This window comes from Scyliorhinus torazame, chromosome 11 (genome assembly GCF_047496885.1).
Source record: "Scyliorhinus torazame isolate Kashiwa2021f chromosome 11, sScyTor2.1, whole genome shotgun sequence".
NCBI classification, from domain to species: Eukaryota; Metazoa; Chordata; class Chondrichthyes; order Carcharhiniformes; family Scyliorhinidae; genus Scyliorhinus; species Scyliorhinus torazame.
The window spans coordinates 100,867,965-100,887,012 of NC_092717.1; the positions used below are offsets into that span (position 1 = coordinate 100,867,965).

At 43.8% G+C, this 19,048-nt stretch overlaps 1 protein-coding gene across 4 annotated transcripts in view; it reads left to right on the forward strand.

Moving 5' to 3' along the window:
• Window positions 1-19,048, forward strand: part of LOC140385412 (junctophilin-1-like) — a 185,884-nt gene that overhangs the window by 31,623 nt on the left and 135,213 nt on the right. The window contains exon 3 of one of the 4 annotated variants that reach the window (XM_072467539.1): window positions 8,892-9,954. The exons of the other annotated variants lie outside the window; for them this stretch is intronic. Within the exon in view, the coding sequence (XP_072323640.1) occupies window positions 8,892-8,970 (79 nt within the window). The 3' untranslated portion in view covers window positions 8,971-9,954. Of the gene's footprint in view, window positions 1-8,891; window positions 9,955-19,048 lie in introns of those variants that run through there. 4 annotated transcript variants of the gene reach the window in all.

A 19,048-nucleotide genomic window follows, 5' to 3' on the forward strand; every position in this document is an offset into this window, starting at 1 on the left:
GAAGCAACAGTGCTAACCACTGCGCTATCATATAAAGCTCACAATCCATCCTACATTCCAATGGCCCAGATCACTACATGCTTTCCAGAACAGATTTGGCTCCTGTTGGAACCCCTGCAGACTCTGGCTGGATATCTTCAAAAAGCTGTTTCAACTGGTTTGTTTCAGTTTCCCCCTTGTCCTCCGACAATTCCTGAATACTATTAATCTCTTTTTTAAACTACCCTACTGTAAGCGCTAAAGACTTTACTTGTGGCCGAAAGGGTAACCAGGGACGGGATTCTCCGAAGCCCCCGCCGGGTCGGAGAATTGCCGGGGGCTGGCGTGAATCCCGCCCCCGCTGGTTGCCGAATTCTCTGGCACCGGATATTCGGTGGGGTCGGGAATCGCGCCGGTCGGCGAGCCCCTCCCCCCCCCCCCGGCGATTCTCAGGCCCGCGATGGGCCGAAGTCCCGCTGCTGTCATGCCTGTCCCGCTGGCGAGAATCAAACCGCCTCTCTTCCCAGCGGGACTAGGCGGTGCGGGCGGGCTCTGGGGGTTGCGCGGGGCGATTTGGACCCGGGGGGGTGCCCCCACGGGGGCCTGGCCCGCGATCGGGGCCCGCCGGCGGGCCTGTGCCGTGGGGGCACTCTTTTCCCTCCGCCTCGGCCACAGTCTTCACCATGGCCGACGCGGAAGAGACACCCCCACCCTGCGCATGCGCGGGGATGACATCAGCAGCCGCTGACGCTCCCGCGCCTGCGCGGACTTCCGCCGCCCAGCGCAGTCCTTTCGGTCCCAGCTGGCGTGGCGCCAAAGGCCTTCCACGCGGGTCGGCGGCGCACCATCCACTCCGGCGCGCGCCTAGCCCATCACGGTGAGGACTTGGCCCCTAAAGGTGCGGAGAAACCGCACCTTTGGGGCGGCCCGATGCCGGAGTGGTTCACGCCACTCCTACCTGCCCCACCGGGTCGGGGAGAATCCTGGCCCAGATCTGAACTCAACTCAAAAGCTTTCTCAAAATGTATGAATACCTTAGCTCCACCCAGCAACGACATCATCTCCCCAGGCTGAAAACAAATTAACCCCCCAGGGAATAACCTAATCAAAGGAGTGTGCATTAGCCCAGGTTTTTACAATGGTCAATTTCACCTCTGGCTTCTAAAAGCTTTCTGGTGCGGCAAAACAAGATTCTTTTTAAAAACATGGCTAATGCAATTAAACACTCTAATCCAAGCTTTTGACCCTTAAATTGCCAAATGTATGTAATCCAATATCGCTAAAATCCTCCATTCATCACACATATAAGGTTTTGATGGGGCTTGCTTATGAGATGTTACTTCTTGTGGGGTAATATAGAACTAGTATCATAGTTTCAGAATAATGGGTTGCCCATTTAAGGCAGGGAAGGGGGACTTTCTTATTTCAGTGAGCCATGAATGTTTGTAATTCTCTGTCCCAGATGGTAGTGCCAGGTGGGGGAACGTAAAGTTGGCTGCCATGCCATGGGCACTGTTCCTGCTGGTAACCTTCCTTTCCCCCCCCTCAACACTGCAGTTTTACCGGTGCTGTGGAAAGCATTGGGTGATATGCCTGGCCAATTAATGGCCACTTAAGCCTCCTCTTACCTCCACTGAGAAAGACCCATGCCAATTATGTAGCAGCTTTAACTGCTCCAGTGGATATTTGGTCAAGGGCTAAGGGTGCTTCATTAAACGACACGACATGTTCCCACCGGAGGCTCTCCCAAAGGTGCATTATCCTTTCTGTAATGTTCTTGTCAGATGGCCTGATTGATTACAAGAACACTTGTAGCTAAAGCTATAAATGATTTATTAACATTAACTGTGGGTAAACTATATACAAGACAACAGATGAAAAAACAGTAAAATCATGCCAAGCAATCTCTCTCTTCAACTTCCTCCAGCTAGTCTGAGGTCAGCTGACTTTACCATTCACTTATATACTAGTGAAACTCCTAGTGGTCAGTTGGTAACTACAATCCAACAATGATATCGCTACACTTTCCAACTCTTGTCACTCCCATCACTTGGAACTTCCAGCTTCCTTTTGTATCTGGCTCCAACACTGAATGCTGTTGTGGTCTGGCTGCAGTCCCAGCTGTGGCAAATGCTCCCCATGGCACTGCTGAGACTAGAGAGCTATCAACCATCTGTTTGGCTGTATTGACTAACTGTGGGGTGTACAGGCCAAGTAGATTTAGGCCAGGAGGTAGAGACCCCTCCTCCTCCTGTAGAATCCATTTCACTGAATATATTCAAGGCTGAATTGATGTTTCATCTACAATGAAGTCAAGGGTTATGGGAGAAGGCAGAAAAGTGGATTTGCGGTCACGATCAGATCAGACAAGATCTTATTGAGTGGTAGCACAGGTTTGAGAGTAGGAATGGCTGACTCCTTCTCCTATCTATTATGTTCTTATGAAGCATATGCATTCGGAAAAGGTACCCAAATGAATGGTGCTCGGGTACCCTTTCAACTCTTCCCCCAACAAGAGATTAATGCTTTCAAATGGGTTAAAGGGTGAATTGATGTGGAAAATGTAAAAAACGGTGGATAAATCTCTGATTGTTTTCTGATTTGGAGACATCCTTGGCTCCCTTTTGTGGCTGAATGTCACGCATTGCTTATAATGTCTACTTAATCAAACTACAGATTTCAACATTGGAGGTGGTTTCTAATAACATTTCAGAGTTTTGCTAACAACCGAATGGAAGAGAATTTTCTGTATTCACAGCCATTCTTAAAGCCCAGGGGGAAAAAAAATCCCTGATTCTCCGTCGTTTCCTTTCTCAGATAATCGTATCATCGGGGGACAAAAAGCTGCTTCACAGTAATTCGTGTTTGTGTTTTTCTGTCAAATTAGTATATGAAATGGTAATAAATCAATGCTAGAAGCTAGACTTTGGCAGAGGAGTATGCTGTGTATTAAATAACTGCAGTAAGAATGTGACTAAATATGTAAGTCATGCAGTATATAGAGTTTTAATAAAATCAGCCCAATGCTACTTTAAATCGTGTTTTCCAGCTTGAAAGCTAATCAACCTCTCCTTCCGAAGACTGGAAATTGCACTTAACTAAATCCAAATAATATTCAACAATAATGAAAAATTCAGCTGTGTTATTAGTTTAATCTACTGCCTGCATTGAAGTATTACAAGCAGACCTATGGTGTTCAAAATCTGGTGTATTTTTGGTATCATTTGTTGAAATGTTTCTATTAATGTTTTGTATCAACAATTTAAACTCCATGATTACATCATGCATGACATCAGTATTGTTAAGAAATGAAATATTTGAGACCTAAGAAATCGCTTACTAAGCACTTTGATTAATTTGTATCTTGTATTTAATTGCTGCTACTTATCTTTCTATCCCAGTAGTTCATTTCTAGCAAACTATTTAATGAAAATGATTTGTCGTTCCAAAGCTTTTGTATCTAATCGTGGGTAATTTAAGTACCCCAGTGATTGCATTAGCTGGTATATTAGGCGTGGAAATGTTTTATCTCTTTGTTAGAAAATGGAATACACCTGACAGCAATTGTAATACATTTGTTAATGCCTGGACAAACAAGGGCAGCAAGTGCATGGGAACAGACCATTCTTCACTGTCGCTGGGACAAATTCTTGGAACTCCCTGGGACAAATTTGTGGAACTCCCTACCTAACTGTACCTTCATCACATGGACTAGCAGTTTAAGAAGGCAGCTCACCACCACCATTTCAAGGGCAATTATGGACAAACAATAAATGTTGATCTTGCCAGCAGCAGTCATATTCCTTGAACGAATAAAGCTGCCCCTTGTAAAGGTTGGAAAGGATTTCTACAGAAGGTGGGCGTGAACTAGGAATATTCGGGTATTAATTAAGTGCCCAGCTGTTGTCTTTATTAATATTGTAGGAACAGCTGACCAGGACAAGAAGTTAATTTTACTAAGTGATATTTGCGGTCAAATCTGCAAATAGAACTCTTACAGTTGTAATAGTAATCAAGGTCTTCTCGTACTTCATTTTGTAGTAGTGACTTGCATGGTGATTCAGGCTTAATATATATCATATATATACATTATTACATTTACTGTAAAATCAAGTGGAATACCTGAACTAAACATCATCATAATTTTGCAGCATACATTTTATTTCCTTTACAGTGCAAGAAACAAATGATTCATGTGATAGCACTGCCTCCCTGCCCCTCTTTTTTTATAAGCATTAATTTGCTATCTTATTAGCATCGTATTGACAGATTTGAACTGCACTTCTGTACACTGCGGTGATTTGAGGTGGAATGGTTGACTCAAGGGGGAGAGACGAGGTACTTTTGAATATGGCTGTTTGTAACGACCCACATGTCCTGCTTCATGAGAGTGATGACACCACAATAATTTGAAACTGACAAGTAACGAAAGATAAAATACATAACCATATTCAAAATTGCCTTGGAGCCGTTCCAGGAGTTTCATAATTTAAACAGAGGTTAGACAGAAACTCTGAGCGCAACTACCTGAATGAGAACAGAGTTCCGTAGCTCACGCGATTAGGCAGGTGTTTCCCAGCGCTCAGAGTGCTGAGAAACCTCGCCCTAGCGAGCGGCCGTTGGGGGCCTTAGTGGAGAATGTGCGACGAGGCCGCACTTAGTCCGGTTTTCTGCACGGAAGAACTCGGCTCGCTGGAACTCTTCAAATGGCGTTCTGGTCTCTCGTCCCCCTGATGTGATCCTCGAAACCCCCCCCTCAGCCCCAGCTCACCGATAAAGGGATCCTCAGACCCCCCCTCTGCACAGGACACCCTGGTCCTGATCTGCAGCACAGGAAAAATGCCAGCCTGGCACCCTGACAGTGCAGCTGGCAGTGCCACCTGAATACCTTGACAGTGCAAGGCTGGCACCCATGTGGCACTTCCAGGGTGCTGGGCTGGCAGTGTCATAATGCCACCCTGCCAAGAGGGGGGCTTCAACCCCCGGGGAGTTCTCCATGAGTGCTGTTCCATCTGGTGCCTGTTTGTATCAGCACCGAATGGCACTCGCCAAAGATTTCCAAGGCGAGGGATTTGGATCCCACTACTTGGGTAGATCGTGGGAATGTATATTAGAGTGCTAATATGCAGATTTGCCAATACGTGATCCTGCCCACAATGGGCGGGGTTCACATCATGATATCTTACAAGATCACAAGGCATGGTGATCTAGTTAGGTCCCAGAAGAGGGATCACCCGGCATCTACTAGTCCCGTTGCGCCACACCACGCTGCCTTTCGGACACAACATGGCCGGTAGATGTCGCCCAAGTGTTCAAAAAATAACCTCATCAGTGAATAATATATTGATGAAATTCCTTTTATTGCCCCATATTTGTGGTAAAAAATAATGGTGAGGCTATTAATGCCACCGTTACTAAAGAGTATATTGGACAGCAACTTCCAGTAATTGCACATGCACAATTAAATGTGGAAATCAAGAAGTTACAATGATTTACCCTGATCTTTCATAAGATGTGCTGATACACTGATATCTCACCCAGAAACTTTCCATTGAAACGCATGAAACGGGTGAAGTTGCTCTTTTTACCCATTAGATACTCATAACCTTCTAGAAAAAATTGAGCCTTGTAGCTTCCAGGGCAAGTGGATATTTAACAGTGTGATAAGACTTAATTGCAACCTAGCAACATCTCTGGCACTCAAAATTAATGTTTTCGCAAGTGTATTGTCTGAGTGCTTCAGGCTGTAATTGTTGGAGGTTTTTTAATGTGCTTTTTTTAAACTTTCCTTCCTGTCTCTCATTTGTATTTCTCATTTTCACATTTTCTTTTCTTGTCTTTATTTTGCTTTCTGTACTTGAATTTTGAATTGAGTTAAATATTCTAAATGGCTCTTGGTGGTTCATTCTCCACTTCTCATTAAGACTTCATAAATTTGATTTGTGCAGAAGATGCACAGTTCCTTCAGATCCCCAGTAAAAGTGGCTGTGCTGAAGTGGATTTCTAATTATCACCCATAGAAATCTGTTGGCGTCATTTATGTGCTTCTAACCACAAAATTTAGCCATAGTTTTTGAACTCCATTTGTGACCATTTAATATCTAAACAAATGCAGGAAAGTAACGTTGGTTAACTTTCTTTGAACGCAAACCACCTACAGCAACCTCAGCATATCTGGTACATAGAAAAGTTTCAGCAGACAATAACTGCAAAGGCACATATAACCATATCTAACACAAAGAAAGCTACTTTTTTCTTGGAGGGCAAACATTTCAACCCCAAGACATAATTGCCACAGGGTAATGTCCTATGCTAAAATATCTTCAGCTACTTCCATTATAAGATTAGAAGTGGGGATGTTTGCTGATGATTGCAGTGTTCAGCACCATTCACTGCAGGTATTGAACCAATCCATTCCTATGTGCAGCAAGACCTGGATGATATCTAGGCTTGGGCTGATAAGTGGCAAGTAACATGACTAGCACACAAGTGCCAGGCAATGAATTTTCCAAAAAGATAAAGTCTGACCACCTCTTGGTGTTCAATGACATTTTCCATAATACTCCACCATCAATATCTGTGAGTTACCATTGACCAGAAACTTAACTACCAACACATGAATACTGTGGCTGCAAGAGCAGATCAGAGGCTGGGAATACTGTGGTGAGTAACTCACTTCATGACTCCCCAAAGCCGGTCTACAAGGCATAAGTCTGGAACCTGATGTAATGGTCCCTCTCCACTTGCCTGTATGAGTGCAACTCCAACAGCACAAGAAGTTCAACATCATCCAGGAATAAACAAGCTGTTTCACATCCCACCCATCACTGTAAACATTTAATCCACCACCATCAGTGCTCTGTGGCTTCAGTTTGTATCATCTACATGATGTACTACTGCAAACTCACCAAGGTTTCTTCCTCAGCCTTTTCCAAACCCTTTTCCACCTTAAAAAAAAAAGGGAGCCTGTTTAGCTCACTTGGCTAGACAGTTAGTTTGTGATGCAGAGCAAGGCCAGCAGAGCAGGTTCAATTCCTGTACCGGCTGAGGTTATTCATGAAGGCTGCCTTTTCAACCTTGCCCCTTGCCTGAATTGTGGTGGTCCTCTGGTTAAACCACCACCAGTCACCTCTCTCCCTCAAGGAGAAAGCAGCCTATGGTCATCTGGGACTATGGCTACTTTACCTTGTCATACCACAAGGGCAGCAGGAACATCAAGTTCAGCTTTTTTTAATTAAAACATTTTTTTATTCTGCATTTTCACATTTTCCTTCAAAAAGTTACACCCCACCCACAAACTGTAAATGGTAACAAATACAAAATCAATCCCCTTAACAATACCAATGATCCCATCCTCCCACCACCCCAAACAACGGCCCACCTGTCAATATATACATCCAATAAACCAAACCGTCCCACGATGGAAACAAAAAACAAAAGAGAAAAAGAAAAAGGAGTCCGGGACCGCCCATGGTCACCATTTACCTATAGAGTCCACCCCCCTACACTCAACGCCATCCAGCCTCTGAAAGAGTACATGATACCCGAGAGTTGTCCCCGCCCCCAAGTCTCCAGCTCCTCCCGTCCATTGCCTCTTGTAAAACTCCTCCCAACCTCGGTTCCTTCCCCCCAACTTTCCACCCCGGCTAGACCACTCGGACCTTGTTCTGCCAGGCTCCGATGGCCGCAGCCCCTCCCCCCACCTCACTCCTGTTCACTGGCCGGCTTAAACTGGCCAGCGTGGAGGCCCCCACCCGGGTCCCTTTCCCCCTTGCCCGGCCCTAGGAAAGCCCAGAGATCCCCTTTTAGCACACAAACCCCGCATATCCATCTACACCCCAAAGAGCCCTCATTTCGAGTGAAAGTCCCATCACTTCCCTTGTCCAAATATATACAACATTGGCTCCTTTAGCCCCTACACCCACGCGCAGTGAAACAAAAAAGAAGAAAATACAGTCATGAGGTTACATCGGCACATGGCCATTTCTCAATTTGGCAGTTCTGCCACAGTCCTTCTGCCTTTGCAAACTCCTCCGCTGCTTCCGCCGTTCCAAAATAAAAGTCCCTGAGCTTATAAGTCACCCTCAGCTTCACTGGATATACAATGCCGCACTGCACCTTGCTAATGTACAGTGCCCTCTTCACCCGGTTGAAGGCAGCCCGCCTCCTCGCAAACTGCTTTTCGAATTCCACAGCCATCACCTTAGTTATTCCTTCAGCCGTAAGCACTGCGGCCTCCCCTGGTGCTCCAGCCTCCATTTCCTTTGCTGACCCCGCGGTGACCTTTCCACTCCCCAACGGACTTTCAACCGCTTTTTTCACGGCCGTTTTTTTGCTGGTCTTCGACATTCTTCTCCTCTGTGCTGTCTCCCGACTTTTACTGCCTTCGCTGGCCCTAGGACCGGGCGTTAACCCCCTCCAATGCGCGGCTGCCTCCCGCCCGCCATCACCGGAAGTCCATCAAGTTCATCTTCAAGGCACACACCACCCTGACTTGGAATCATATCACCATTCCATCATCATGGCTGGGTCAAAATCTTGGAACTTCTACCTAACAGCAGTGTATGTGTACTTCCACCATATTACCAGCAGTGAGTCAAGAAGGCAGGTTTCCTCCCATCTTCTCAAGGGAAATTAAGGATTGGTAATATTGTGGACTTTGCCAGCAACATCCACATCCCATGAATGAAGAAAAACACTTTTGTGATTATAATTGCCTCAGTATAAAGCTGGCATCTAAGTTGTTAGGCATTACCTTGAAGACAAGAAAGGGTAAATGACTTATACATTTATAGATGGTGTACAAGCTTTATTACTGTCATTTTTGTTGCTTTTTGCTGTTGCTGCCTGCTTTACTTTTGTCCTTGTACGATTAGCTGAGGGGCAATAATTTACCCCTTCCTCCTTTTCAGACAGGTCACGATGGTGTATCAAATAGGAACTCCTGTCAATCTGAACATGAGGAGTAATGGAGGGAGGCCGAGCTGGTGAGGCTGCATCAACTCCAGTGTCTACGCATTACAGTATACAAACAGATGTTTTCTTCCCTGCATGTGACTGAGGATCAGTGTTTGTGGAGGCTTCACTTTACAAGGGAAGCCATCACTGAGTGCTCGTGAATCTGAAGCCCATTCTCTCTGTATATCTCATTCTAGTCAGTGCCTGATAGAGGTTCAGGGAAGGTGTGACTTTATGCTACAGAATTATTCTGAGCTATGACCAAGGCCATCTCTAACATACCAACTGATGTACACAGATGGACCGTCAAAGATTCATTGTTCTCTTGCTCGATAGGACACTCTGCACGTTCAACAAAAATGAGTACTTGCTTTCTTATTGTGGTCACAACACATGAACAGGAGTGAGAAGACCATTTAGCCCCTCAAACCTGCTCCGTCATTTGATAAGATCATGGCTGATCTGATTGCGGCCTTAATTCCTGTCTCCTTCCCATAACCCTTGACTCTCTTGTCAATCTAAAATCAATCCAGCTCAGCCTTGAATATGTTTAATGGCCGAGCTACCACTGGTATCTGTTGAAAAGAATTCCACCCACTAATGACCCTCTGGGAGAAAGAAATTCCCCTAACCTCAGATTTTTCTCAGCTCTCTCTATCAAGACCCTCAGAATCTTACATGTTTCAAAAAATCAAATCCCATTATTTTAAACTCCAATGGGTCTAAGCCCAACCTGCTCATTCTTTCCTCATAAGATAATTCCATGCCAGGAATCAATTGGTTGAACCTTTTCTGAACAGCTTCTAATTCAATTGTATCTTTTCTGGTAAGGAGACCAAACTGTACACAGTAGTCGAGATGTAAGGCCCTGCACAGCTGTCGCAATACTCCCTGACAGTTATACTGAATCAAACGCCAAGGCCTAAATTTTTGCTCTGGCATCAGGTGCACAGTCAGCAGAATTTGTAGGGAGCACAGATGCTGAAAGGTGCAGATGCACAGTGGGTGAAATGCTAGCCTCAGTGATCATTCCAGCTGTGGAAAAAAAAAGAAACCGCCTTCTAGCAGTCAGCCCTTCACACCCCCCATGCTCCACCTATGCCCCTCCACCCAACCCCCATGGCCCTTTGTGGCCCCATGCCAACTTAGTTCCAACCCATGGAACTCACCATCCTTTGCCATTACAGCCTCCATGCAAAGTCACTTAGCATTCACATGAGAAGACCTCGCTCGGGACCATGCTAAAATGAAAGGTCTTAATGAATTTGTTATTTTAAAAAACTGATAACCCATTCACTACAACCTTTATCATAACAAGCATTTGTATTCATAGTCTCACATCAAAGACTTTATAAGATGTTGGAGCTGTCAATCAAACTGATCTGGCAGGCTCCATATTATGATGATAAATGATTGAGAAATCTGTCAATCAATTCTAATTCTGTTCTGGTAGCCCTTAGGGTACATCAACAAAAAGTTAAATAACAAGTATATTTTTTTCAAATATTTATAGGGCATGGATTTAAGTGCCTTGACATCTCCCTTTGTCAGCTTCCTTAACAGTTCCAATGAACTTGACAGTTGCAAAGTGTTTATCCACTTTTTACATGCATTCCTGACTACTTTTAACAGACCTAAAAGGCACCTACTCTTTCTCCAAATCTGTCCCAGGACCACATCCAAAAGTGAATCTTACCTCTCCAAAGAACTGCGGTAAGTTTGGACATTCATGTCAGGTCTAATATACAAAAGTTGTATTGCCCACTTCCCTCCTTGCAAGAATCGGATAAGACTGAAGGCAGCTGCACTTTAACAGCTGTATCGGTGAACTAAAGGTGTTCTCGTTCAACCCCTCATTCCTCACCCAGAGAAAATGGTGGGGGTAGGGTTAGTGGACAAGACGTCTGGATTTAGAAGTGTTTTTAGAAAGGTAGACATCTCTCCCTCAGGCCCAGCCTTCCATTTGCCTTCCTAGTCACTTGCTGAATATTATGTGCAAACTAACATTTTGTGATTCAATATACCAGGACACACAAATTCCTCTGTACCATAGAATCCCTACAGTGCAGAAGGAGGCCATTCGGCCCATCAAGCCTGCACCGACTGCCGTAGAGTTTTGCAGGCCGTAGAGTTCAGCAGTCTTTCTCCATTCAAATCATATGTTTTTCTATTATTCTCACAAATGTGGTCAATTTCTCTTTTTCCCACATTATACTCCATCTGCCATTTTCTTGCCCACTCACCTACCCAAGCCTTTGTGGACTTTTTGTGCCCTCTTAACATTCCTATCTATCAGCAAATTTAGCATACATTCAGTCCCTTCTTTTAAGTCATTGATATAGACTGTAAATAGTTGAGGACCCAGAACGGATCCTGTGGCACTTTCATTAGTAAGTTTGCCAACTGAAACTACCTATTTATCCCTACTCTCTGACCAATCAATTTTCTATCCATGCTAATATTTTGCCCCCTAGACCAAGGGGCTCTTATTTTGTACATTAACCTTTGATGCAGCACTTTATCATTGATGTGATACTTATCGATGTTCAGAATTTAAAGCTGACCTGGAACCACAAATGGACCATAAAGCTGCCACTGTACCGTCCATTTAAGGATCAAAGTGAAATAAATTCTGTCTTTTACCCATTTCAGAACCAGTTTCTAACACAAAATGGTGTTAATGACCCAACAAAACGGTGGGTCAGATTCCCGCTACGGAGTTGGATGAGCTCAGTCAGGAAGTTTCCCAGTTCAGCAGTCGCCTCAGCAGACTATTTCTATTCCCATTCACTTGATATAGACTCTGTATAAACAATGGTATGTGTAGAACTGCTTAAAAACCACCCTTATTTATTGTGAAACAAAACACACAATGAGGCCATCTGGAGAAACAGATTCCCCGTCATCTGTTTTCATTGGTACAGCTCACTGATGACCTCATTATGAACGCTTGATTGGGCTTCAAGACTCACAAATGGATTAACTCAGCAGGGGCCTGTTTACAGGTCAAGGTGGACTGTTTGCTTTGATTGATTGACATTGCATCTTTTGAGGTTATAAGATATTCTTTTTGAACTCTTTCAATGTCATAGACGAGATTGAGGTACAAGGTGATGTAAAACTTTTAAAATTGATTATAATGGCTCTTAATTTAAAAGCTTGAAAGAGCAGTGAATATTTTCAAAATAGATTTCTGAATGGGTGTTTTACTTTTTAAAAAAGTTTCCCCAACTGAGGGGCCAATTTAGTGTGGCCAATCCACCTTCCCCACCTTTGGGTTGTGGGCGTGAGACACGGGGTGAATGTGCAAACTCCACAGGGACAGCGACCCGGGGCTGAGATCGAACCCGGGTCATTGGCGCAGTGCTAACCATTGCGCCACCATGCCCCGCCTTGTGAATGGGCGTTTTTCTTAAGTGCATTTCAAGACTTGCCATTATAATTATATAACTCATTGGTTCTATAGTGCACAATGGATGAGTGAGCATGGAGGGGCTCAACTAAGAACTTTTAAACATTCCTTTCAAAAGGTTCCTGAATCCAGGCTAATGGTTCACTGTTCCTCAGAGTATTCATGAACCACTGTCCTGTGAGGCTGGCTCAACTTGATGAACATTGTGGGGAAGGAGAGTATTATGAGATGTCCATCCCAACAATGGATTTGGTCCGGTCAGGAGTGCAGGTTGTGAACTCACCACTTGCACGCTTATCACATGGTGTGAAAATTGCCAGCTCTAGGAATAGGGGTGGGAATGCTGCAATTAGGTCCTGCACACCATTTCTAAAGACCCCAAATTCATCCCGATGCCACAAAAAATCCACATGTACTGCAGTGGAGTCTGCTTCAGTTCCCAACCCTGCTCAAGAATTCCACAGCCTCGTGATCCTTTGTATACAAAAGGTCTCTGATGATGGAGTTTTAAAAATTCATTCCTGAGATCTGGGCTTTGCTGTCTAGGCCAAAATGTATTTCCAATCCTTAATTGCCCTTGAGAAGGCGGCGGTGAGCCACCTTCTTGAACCACTGCAGTACATGTGGTGTAGCTATTCCCATAGTGCTGTTCAGAAGGGAGTTTCAGGATTTTGACCCAACAACAGTGACAGGATGGCAATATATTTCCAAGTCAGGATGGTGTGTGGCTTGAAGGGCAAATTGCAGTGGTGGTGTTCCCATGCATCTGATGTCCCTGTCCTAGGTGGTAGAGGTCGCAGGTTTGGAAGATGCTGTCAAAAGAACCTGCTGCAGTGCATCTTGTAGATGTTACACACTACAGTCTTTGTGCACCAGTGGTGGAGGGAATAAATGTTGAAGATATTGGATGGATTGTCAATCAAACCGGTGGCTTTGCCGTGGAGCTTCTTGAATGTTGTTGGACCTGCACTCATCCAGGCAAGTAGAGAGTATTCCATCACATTCCTGACCTGTGCCATGTAGATGGTTGATGAGCTGCAGCATTCCTAGCCTCTGGCCTGTTTTATAGCCAAAAGATTTGTCACCAGAATAGTTTTTGGTCAGTGGTAATCCCAAGATGTTAACATTGGGTGATTCAGCGATGGGAATGCAACTGAATGTCAGGGGGAGATGGTAGATTCTCTCTTGTTAGAGATGGTCATTGCTGGTACTTGTGTGGCATGAATGTTACTTGCCACTTGTCAGCCGAAGCCTAAATATTGTTCCTACTTTCCTGCGTTTGGTCATGGGCGGCTTCAGTATTTGAGCAATTGCAAATGGTTCTGAACATTGTGCAATTATCAGCGAACATTTCCATTTCCGAAGGAGGGATGGCCATTGGTGAAGCAACTGAAGATGGTTGGACCCAAAACACCATCCTGAGGAACTCCTGCAGTGATGTCCTGGGACTGAAATGATTGATCTCCAACAACCACAATCATCTTCCTTTGGACTAGTTATGACTCCAAACAGTGGATGTTTTCCCCCTGATTCCCGGTACTTTAAGTCTTCAATACTGTTGCGAGAGTGTTGTCACGGTACATAGCCTTTGTAGTATCCAGTGCCTTAAGCCACTTCTTGATATCAGGTGGAGTGAATTGAATTGGCTGAAGGCTGGTATCTGTGATGCTGAGGACCTCCGGAGGAGGCTGAGACAGATCATCCACTCGGCACTTTTGCCTGAAGGTGGTTGCAAATACTTGGCCTTCTCTTTTGTGTTAATTGGCTGGGCTTCCCCTATCTTTGAGGATGCGGATATTTGTGGTGTCTCCTCTTCCTGTTAGTTGTTTAATTGTCCACCACTATTCATGACTGGATGTCGCAGAACAGCAGAACTTAGATCTGATTCATTGGTTGTGGGATCGCCTAGCTCTATCGCAAGCTGCTGCTGTTTGATATGCAAATAGTCATGAGTTGTAGCTTCATTAGGTTGACCCCTCATTATTAGACATGTTCAATGCTGCTCTTTGCATGCCCTCTGTACTCTTCATTGAACTAGGGTTGACCCCTTCGCTTGATGATAATGGTAGAGTGGAGGATTCTTGCAGGTGCAGCAAGTGATTAGGAAGGCAAACAGCCTACTTCTTCTAATGTGTATGTTTGTATCTGCCAGGTCATGAGTTTGCAGATTGTAGTTGAATACAGTTCTATTGCTCCAAATTCTAAATTACATCTGTGGACCACTGGTAACCACTGGCCTGATTAGAGTATAACAATAATAATCTTTATTGTCACAAGTAGGCTTGCATTAATACTGCAATGAAGTTACTGTGAAAAGCCCCTAGACACCACATTCCGGCACATGTTCGAGTAAACAAAGGGAGAATTCAGAATATCCAATTCACCTAACAGCATGTCTTTCGGGACTTGTGGGAGGAAACCAGAGCACCCAGAGGAAACCCATGCAGACACAGGGAGAACGTGCAGACTCCACACAGTCAGTGACCCAAGTCGGGAATCAAACCTGAGACCCTGGAGCTGTGACACAACAGTGCTAACCATTGTGCTACTATAAAGTTACTATTTTGGAAGGTACAACTTGAAAGTGATTTTATTTTGGAATTTCTTGTCAGTCATTTTCAAGGGCAAGGAAAGTGAAAGCTCCATATTTGCAAGGAAAGTGAAAGCTCCATATTTTGAGCATTGGGGTTTAGTAACAGTGTCTATATTTGTAATGTGTGAACAATCAAAACAAACACCCTCACACATGGAGCAGTGGACTGGATAAAATCCATTGGATTAAAATAAACAGGTGCTGGGACTGGAGACATACTGTAACTTCTAATTATTTTGGCACAAAATTGCACTTTGAAATGTTGTCCAGTCCATCTGCCACAAGATTCTCGCATTGCTGAAGATTTTTGTGCAGACAAACTGTTGTAAGTTCCGATTTCCACTTTTTTCCTTTGTGGATACAATCTTCCCTGTACTGAAACCTTTTGCTAGATATCTAAACTTTGCAGGAGCCTTTTCCCAGAAGGTGGCAATTGAATTGGTATCAAAGGATTTGACAATACTGGCCCAGAATGCACATTACCCAGTAACTTCAATATAACTGGTAGATGCACAAAGTTTACAAGAAATACATCACCATAAATTTCCTTGTATAATTTAGCACTGTATTACCATTAAATGTTTACTGTGGACTGTTGAAAGTGAACTTTACTTCTGTGGTACAAGAAACATGCTTAGTATTACAATATTCGTAATGTTCTAATAGAGAATATTGATGCTTGTTAGAATCCTGCATATTAATAGCATCCATTTGGATTTAAGAATCAGAATTATTATAATGTTTTAATCTGTGAAAAAACATTGTCCATTTGAAGACTATGGTCCGAATTACCCTGGGCTTGATAAAACCCAATCAGCACACTTTTCCAGCTCACAAGCTGAACTCCCAACCCATGTGTGACTTCTCATGCTATTTTTATCTTTTCACACAGTGGTCAGGTTGGCAATGCAGTTTGTGAGCTGTGAATGGATGCAGGAAGAGTGCGTTTGCAGAGGTAGGCAGGTTAGAAGGCCCACCTTGGTTCTCCAACATAGGATCCCAACGCCCAAATGTGTTTAAAGGCTTCCTAAATCTTACCCCCCCACCTCCATGCTCCCCGACATCTTCCATTCCACCAGGAATTTCCACCCTCCCATATATCCTTCATAGCCATTCACCCTATATGCACTGTGTACAGACGTCAGATTCGGGCAGCATGGTAGCACAAGTGGCTGGCACTATGGTTTCACAGCGCCAAGGTCCCAGGTTCGACTCCCCGCTGGGTCACTGTGCAGTCTGCTCGTTCTCCCCGTGTCTGCGTGGGTTTCCTCCTGGTGCTCCAGTTTCCTCCCACAGTCCAAAGACATGCATGTTAGGTGGATTGGCCGTGCTGAATTGCCCTTAGTGTCCAAAAAAAAGATTAGGAGGGGTTATTGGGTTACGGGAATAGGTGAAGGTGAGGGCTTAAGTGGGTCGGTGCAGACACGATGGGCAGAATGGCCTCCATTTGCATTGTATGTTCTATTCCATATAATATCAGTGGGTGTCGTGGGAATTAACCTCATCATTTAATAAGTCTTTGAATCATTGATACTGAGAGAAAAAAATGCATTCCTGCATTTGAGTAAAGGTTGTAATTCTATTAGCTTGTGTCAGCAACCAGAACCCACATGGAATGCACAATCTATTATTACATTGTCGTGAAACTATCATTCATTCTCAAATGAATGAAACACCTATTATGCTGCAACCTATTAGCACTTAGACATAGAATTTTTTTTTTTTTTTTAGACATAGAATTTACAGTGCAGAAGGAGGCCATTCGGCCCATCGAGTCTGCACCGGCTCTTGGAAAGAGCACCCTACCGAAGGTCCAAACCTCCACCCTATCCCCATAACCCAGTAACCCCACCTAATCCCCATAACCCAGTAACCCCACCCTACGGGCAATTTTGGACACTATGGGCAATTTAGCATGGCCAATCCACCTAACCCGCACATCTTTGGACTGTGGGAGGAAACCGGAGAACCCGGAGGAAACCCACGCACACACGGGGAGAACGTGCAAACTCCGCACAGACAGTGACCCAAGCCGGAATCGAACCTGGGACCCTGGAGCTGTGAAGCAATTGTGCTAACCACCATGCTACCGTGCTGCCCCATTATTGATAATGGCCAGAGCTGTCCAAACAGTAGGCTGCTCTCTGGAAAAGAAAGGACAGGTACTCATTTCAATTTTGAGGTAGAGCATTTGTCAAGTAGAGCATTTGTCAAGCAATGTTGGGAACCAGATGGTTTGATTTTTTTGCAGATTGCAAAACAAGGCTTTTTTCAGCTAGAACCACTTAAATCACAGTAGAGAAGGTGACAGCACAGGCTGACGGGACATTTTGATACATTTTTCATTGCTTTTTTCCATTGTAAAGATACTGTAAAACATATGAATGAATACACAAAGCTGGTCTGTGTAAGAGTCAACTTAACTTTAAAGGCCCGATCCCTATGATGAACAACCACATCAAAAGCACAACAATTTTATAATACAGCACCTAATTGTGACATCTGAAGATGTGAAAACACTTCCCCTTCACTGTGTTCCAGACTTCTCAGCAGGTTTCCCATTTCCGTCACAAACTCTCAAACCTGCTGTGCTTTTAATGGATTTTCAAAACCCAACACCACCAGACAAAAGTCCTGTGTGGAAGGACCCCCATTTAGAATAGGAGATGGGTGTGCTCTTTGAACCCTAGGCATTCCTGACCTGTAAAAAGACCAGAGGGAAATGGAGCAGAATCAAGAATGCGGAGTAAAATCTGATTCCCTCTCGAAAAAAGACCGAAGTGTGGCGGCTCATGCACTGAAACATGCCTCCAAAGAGGACAAAAACTCAGCCCTCTGACTGCATATTTCTAAAACCTGGAGGGTACAAAAGCTTTATTTAAAAAAAATCAATTGGCAAGATACGAGCTGTAAAGTTAATTACACCATTCTCTAACATTGCAATCATTTGCCTTGGTGAGCACATGACATCAGAAATATGTTATGTCAAAAAAGAGATAGCACAGATCCAATGTCAGACTTCAAAGTGGCAAAATGGCATTTCATGCTAAAGGATTAATATTCAGTTTATGTATCCACCAAGCTAAGGCAATTCTGCTTTCTTTGGACTGGTTCTTTTTTAGAAGATCCAATTGTATCCAGTTCCTAAAGAAAATATTGTTGCAGCTTTCCTATGCAATGCATTACACAGTATACAGATTCCCTTCCGTTGTAGAGGTTTTGCAGAGGGGGCTTATCTTTCACTTCTTTAAATGTGATTAATAGCCAGGTCTTCCCTCCCATAAAATCTAGATTATTTGTAGCATTTTATAAAAATAGTTGGGTTAGCAAGAATTAAAACCTCTTCGGATGAACAGAATACACATGTTGCTCTGGTGTGTCAGCAGAGAACTCTTACTAAATAAGGCAATGCACGAGTTGGCTTATCAGCAGTTGACAGGAATATAGCCGACTAACAGCTGATATAGAAGCCCATCACCACTGCGCTGTCAACTGCTCAGAGTTTTATACAGATTATGTTTATCACCAGCTAGACTGCTGATTCAATAAAATTCAACTGCTACAGTGCATTTTACATGAGACTCTTAAAGCCAAATCAGTCGCTCGTACCCAAGCTTCATGCGCCTCAGCTTTACTCTACAAGGGCTTAGTTTTTCGCATCTAGTGTCCAAAACAGTGAAGATTTATGGTGCCCTATTGCTCTTAAAAGGCACTGTTCCTTTTAGTTTGCTTCACTGTATATTGCAGCCTGCAGGTCTGGTGTGATAATGTTTTTCTTTAGTAAAATTGTAATATATACAGCAGGAAGAGTGATGTTTTTAGTTGATTCATTTCAAACTGACACCAATCTGAAACTTGATGCATGACTGTTGGAGCATATTAGTACATATTTCATGATTAAATATTAAAATGTTATTGCAACATCCAATTCATATGTGGATGAGCAATGCTGCTAAATATGTCCAATTTGAAACTGAATCATTTTCTTCTCTCCATTTATCTTAATAAAATATGGCCTGAAATTCCTGTGCAAACTTCCCTTACGTTGACGGCTTATTGCCGTAAATTTGGCATTGAAATGAATGAATGAAAATCGCTTATTGTCA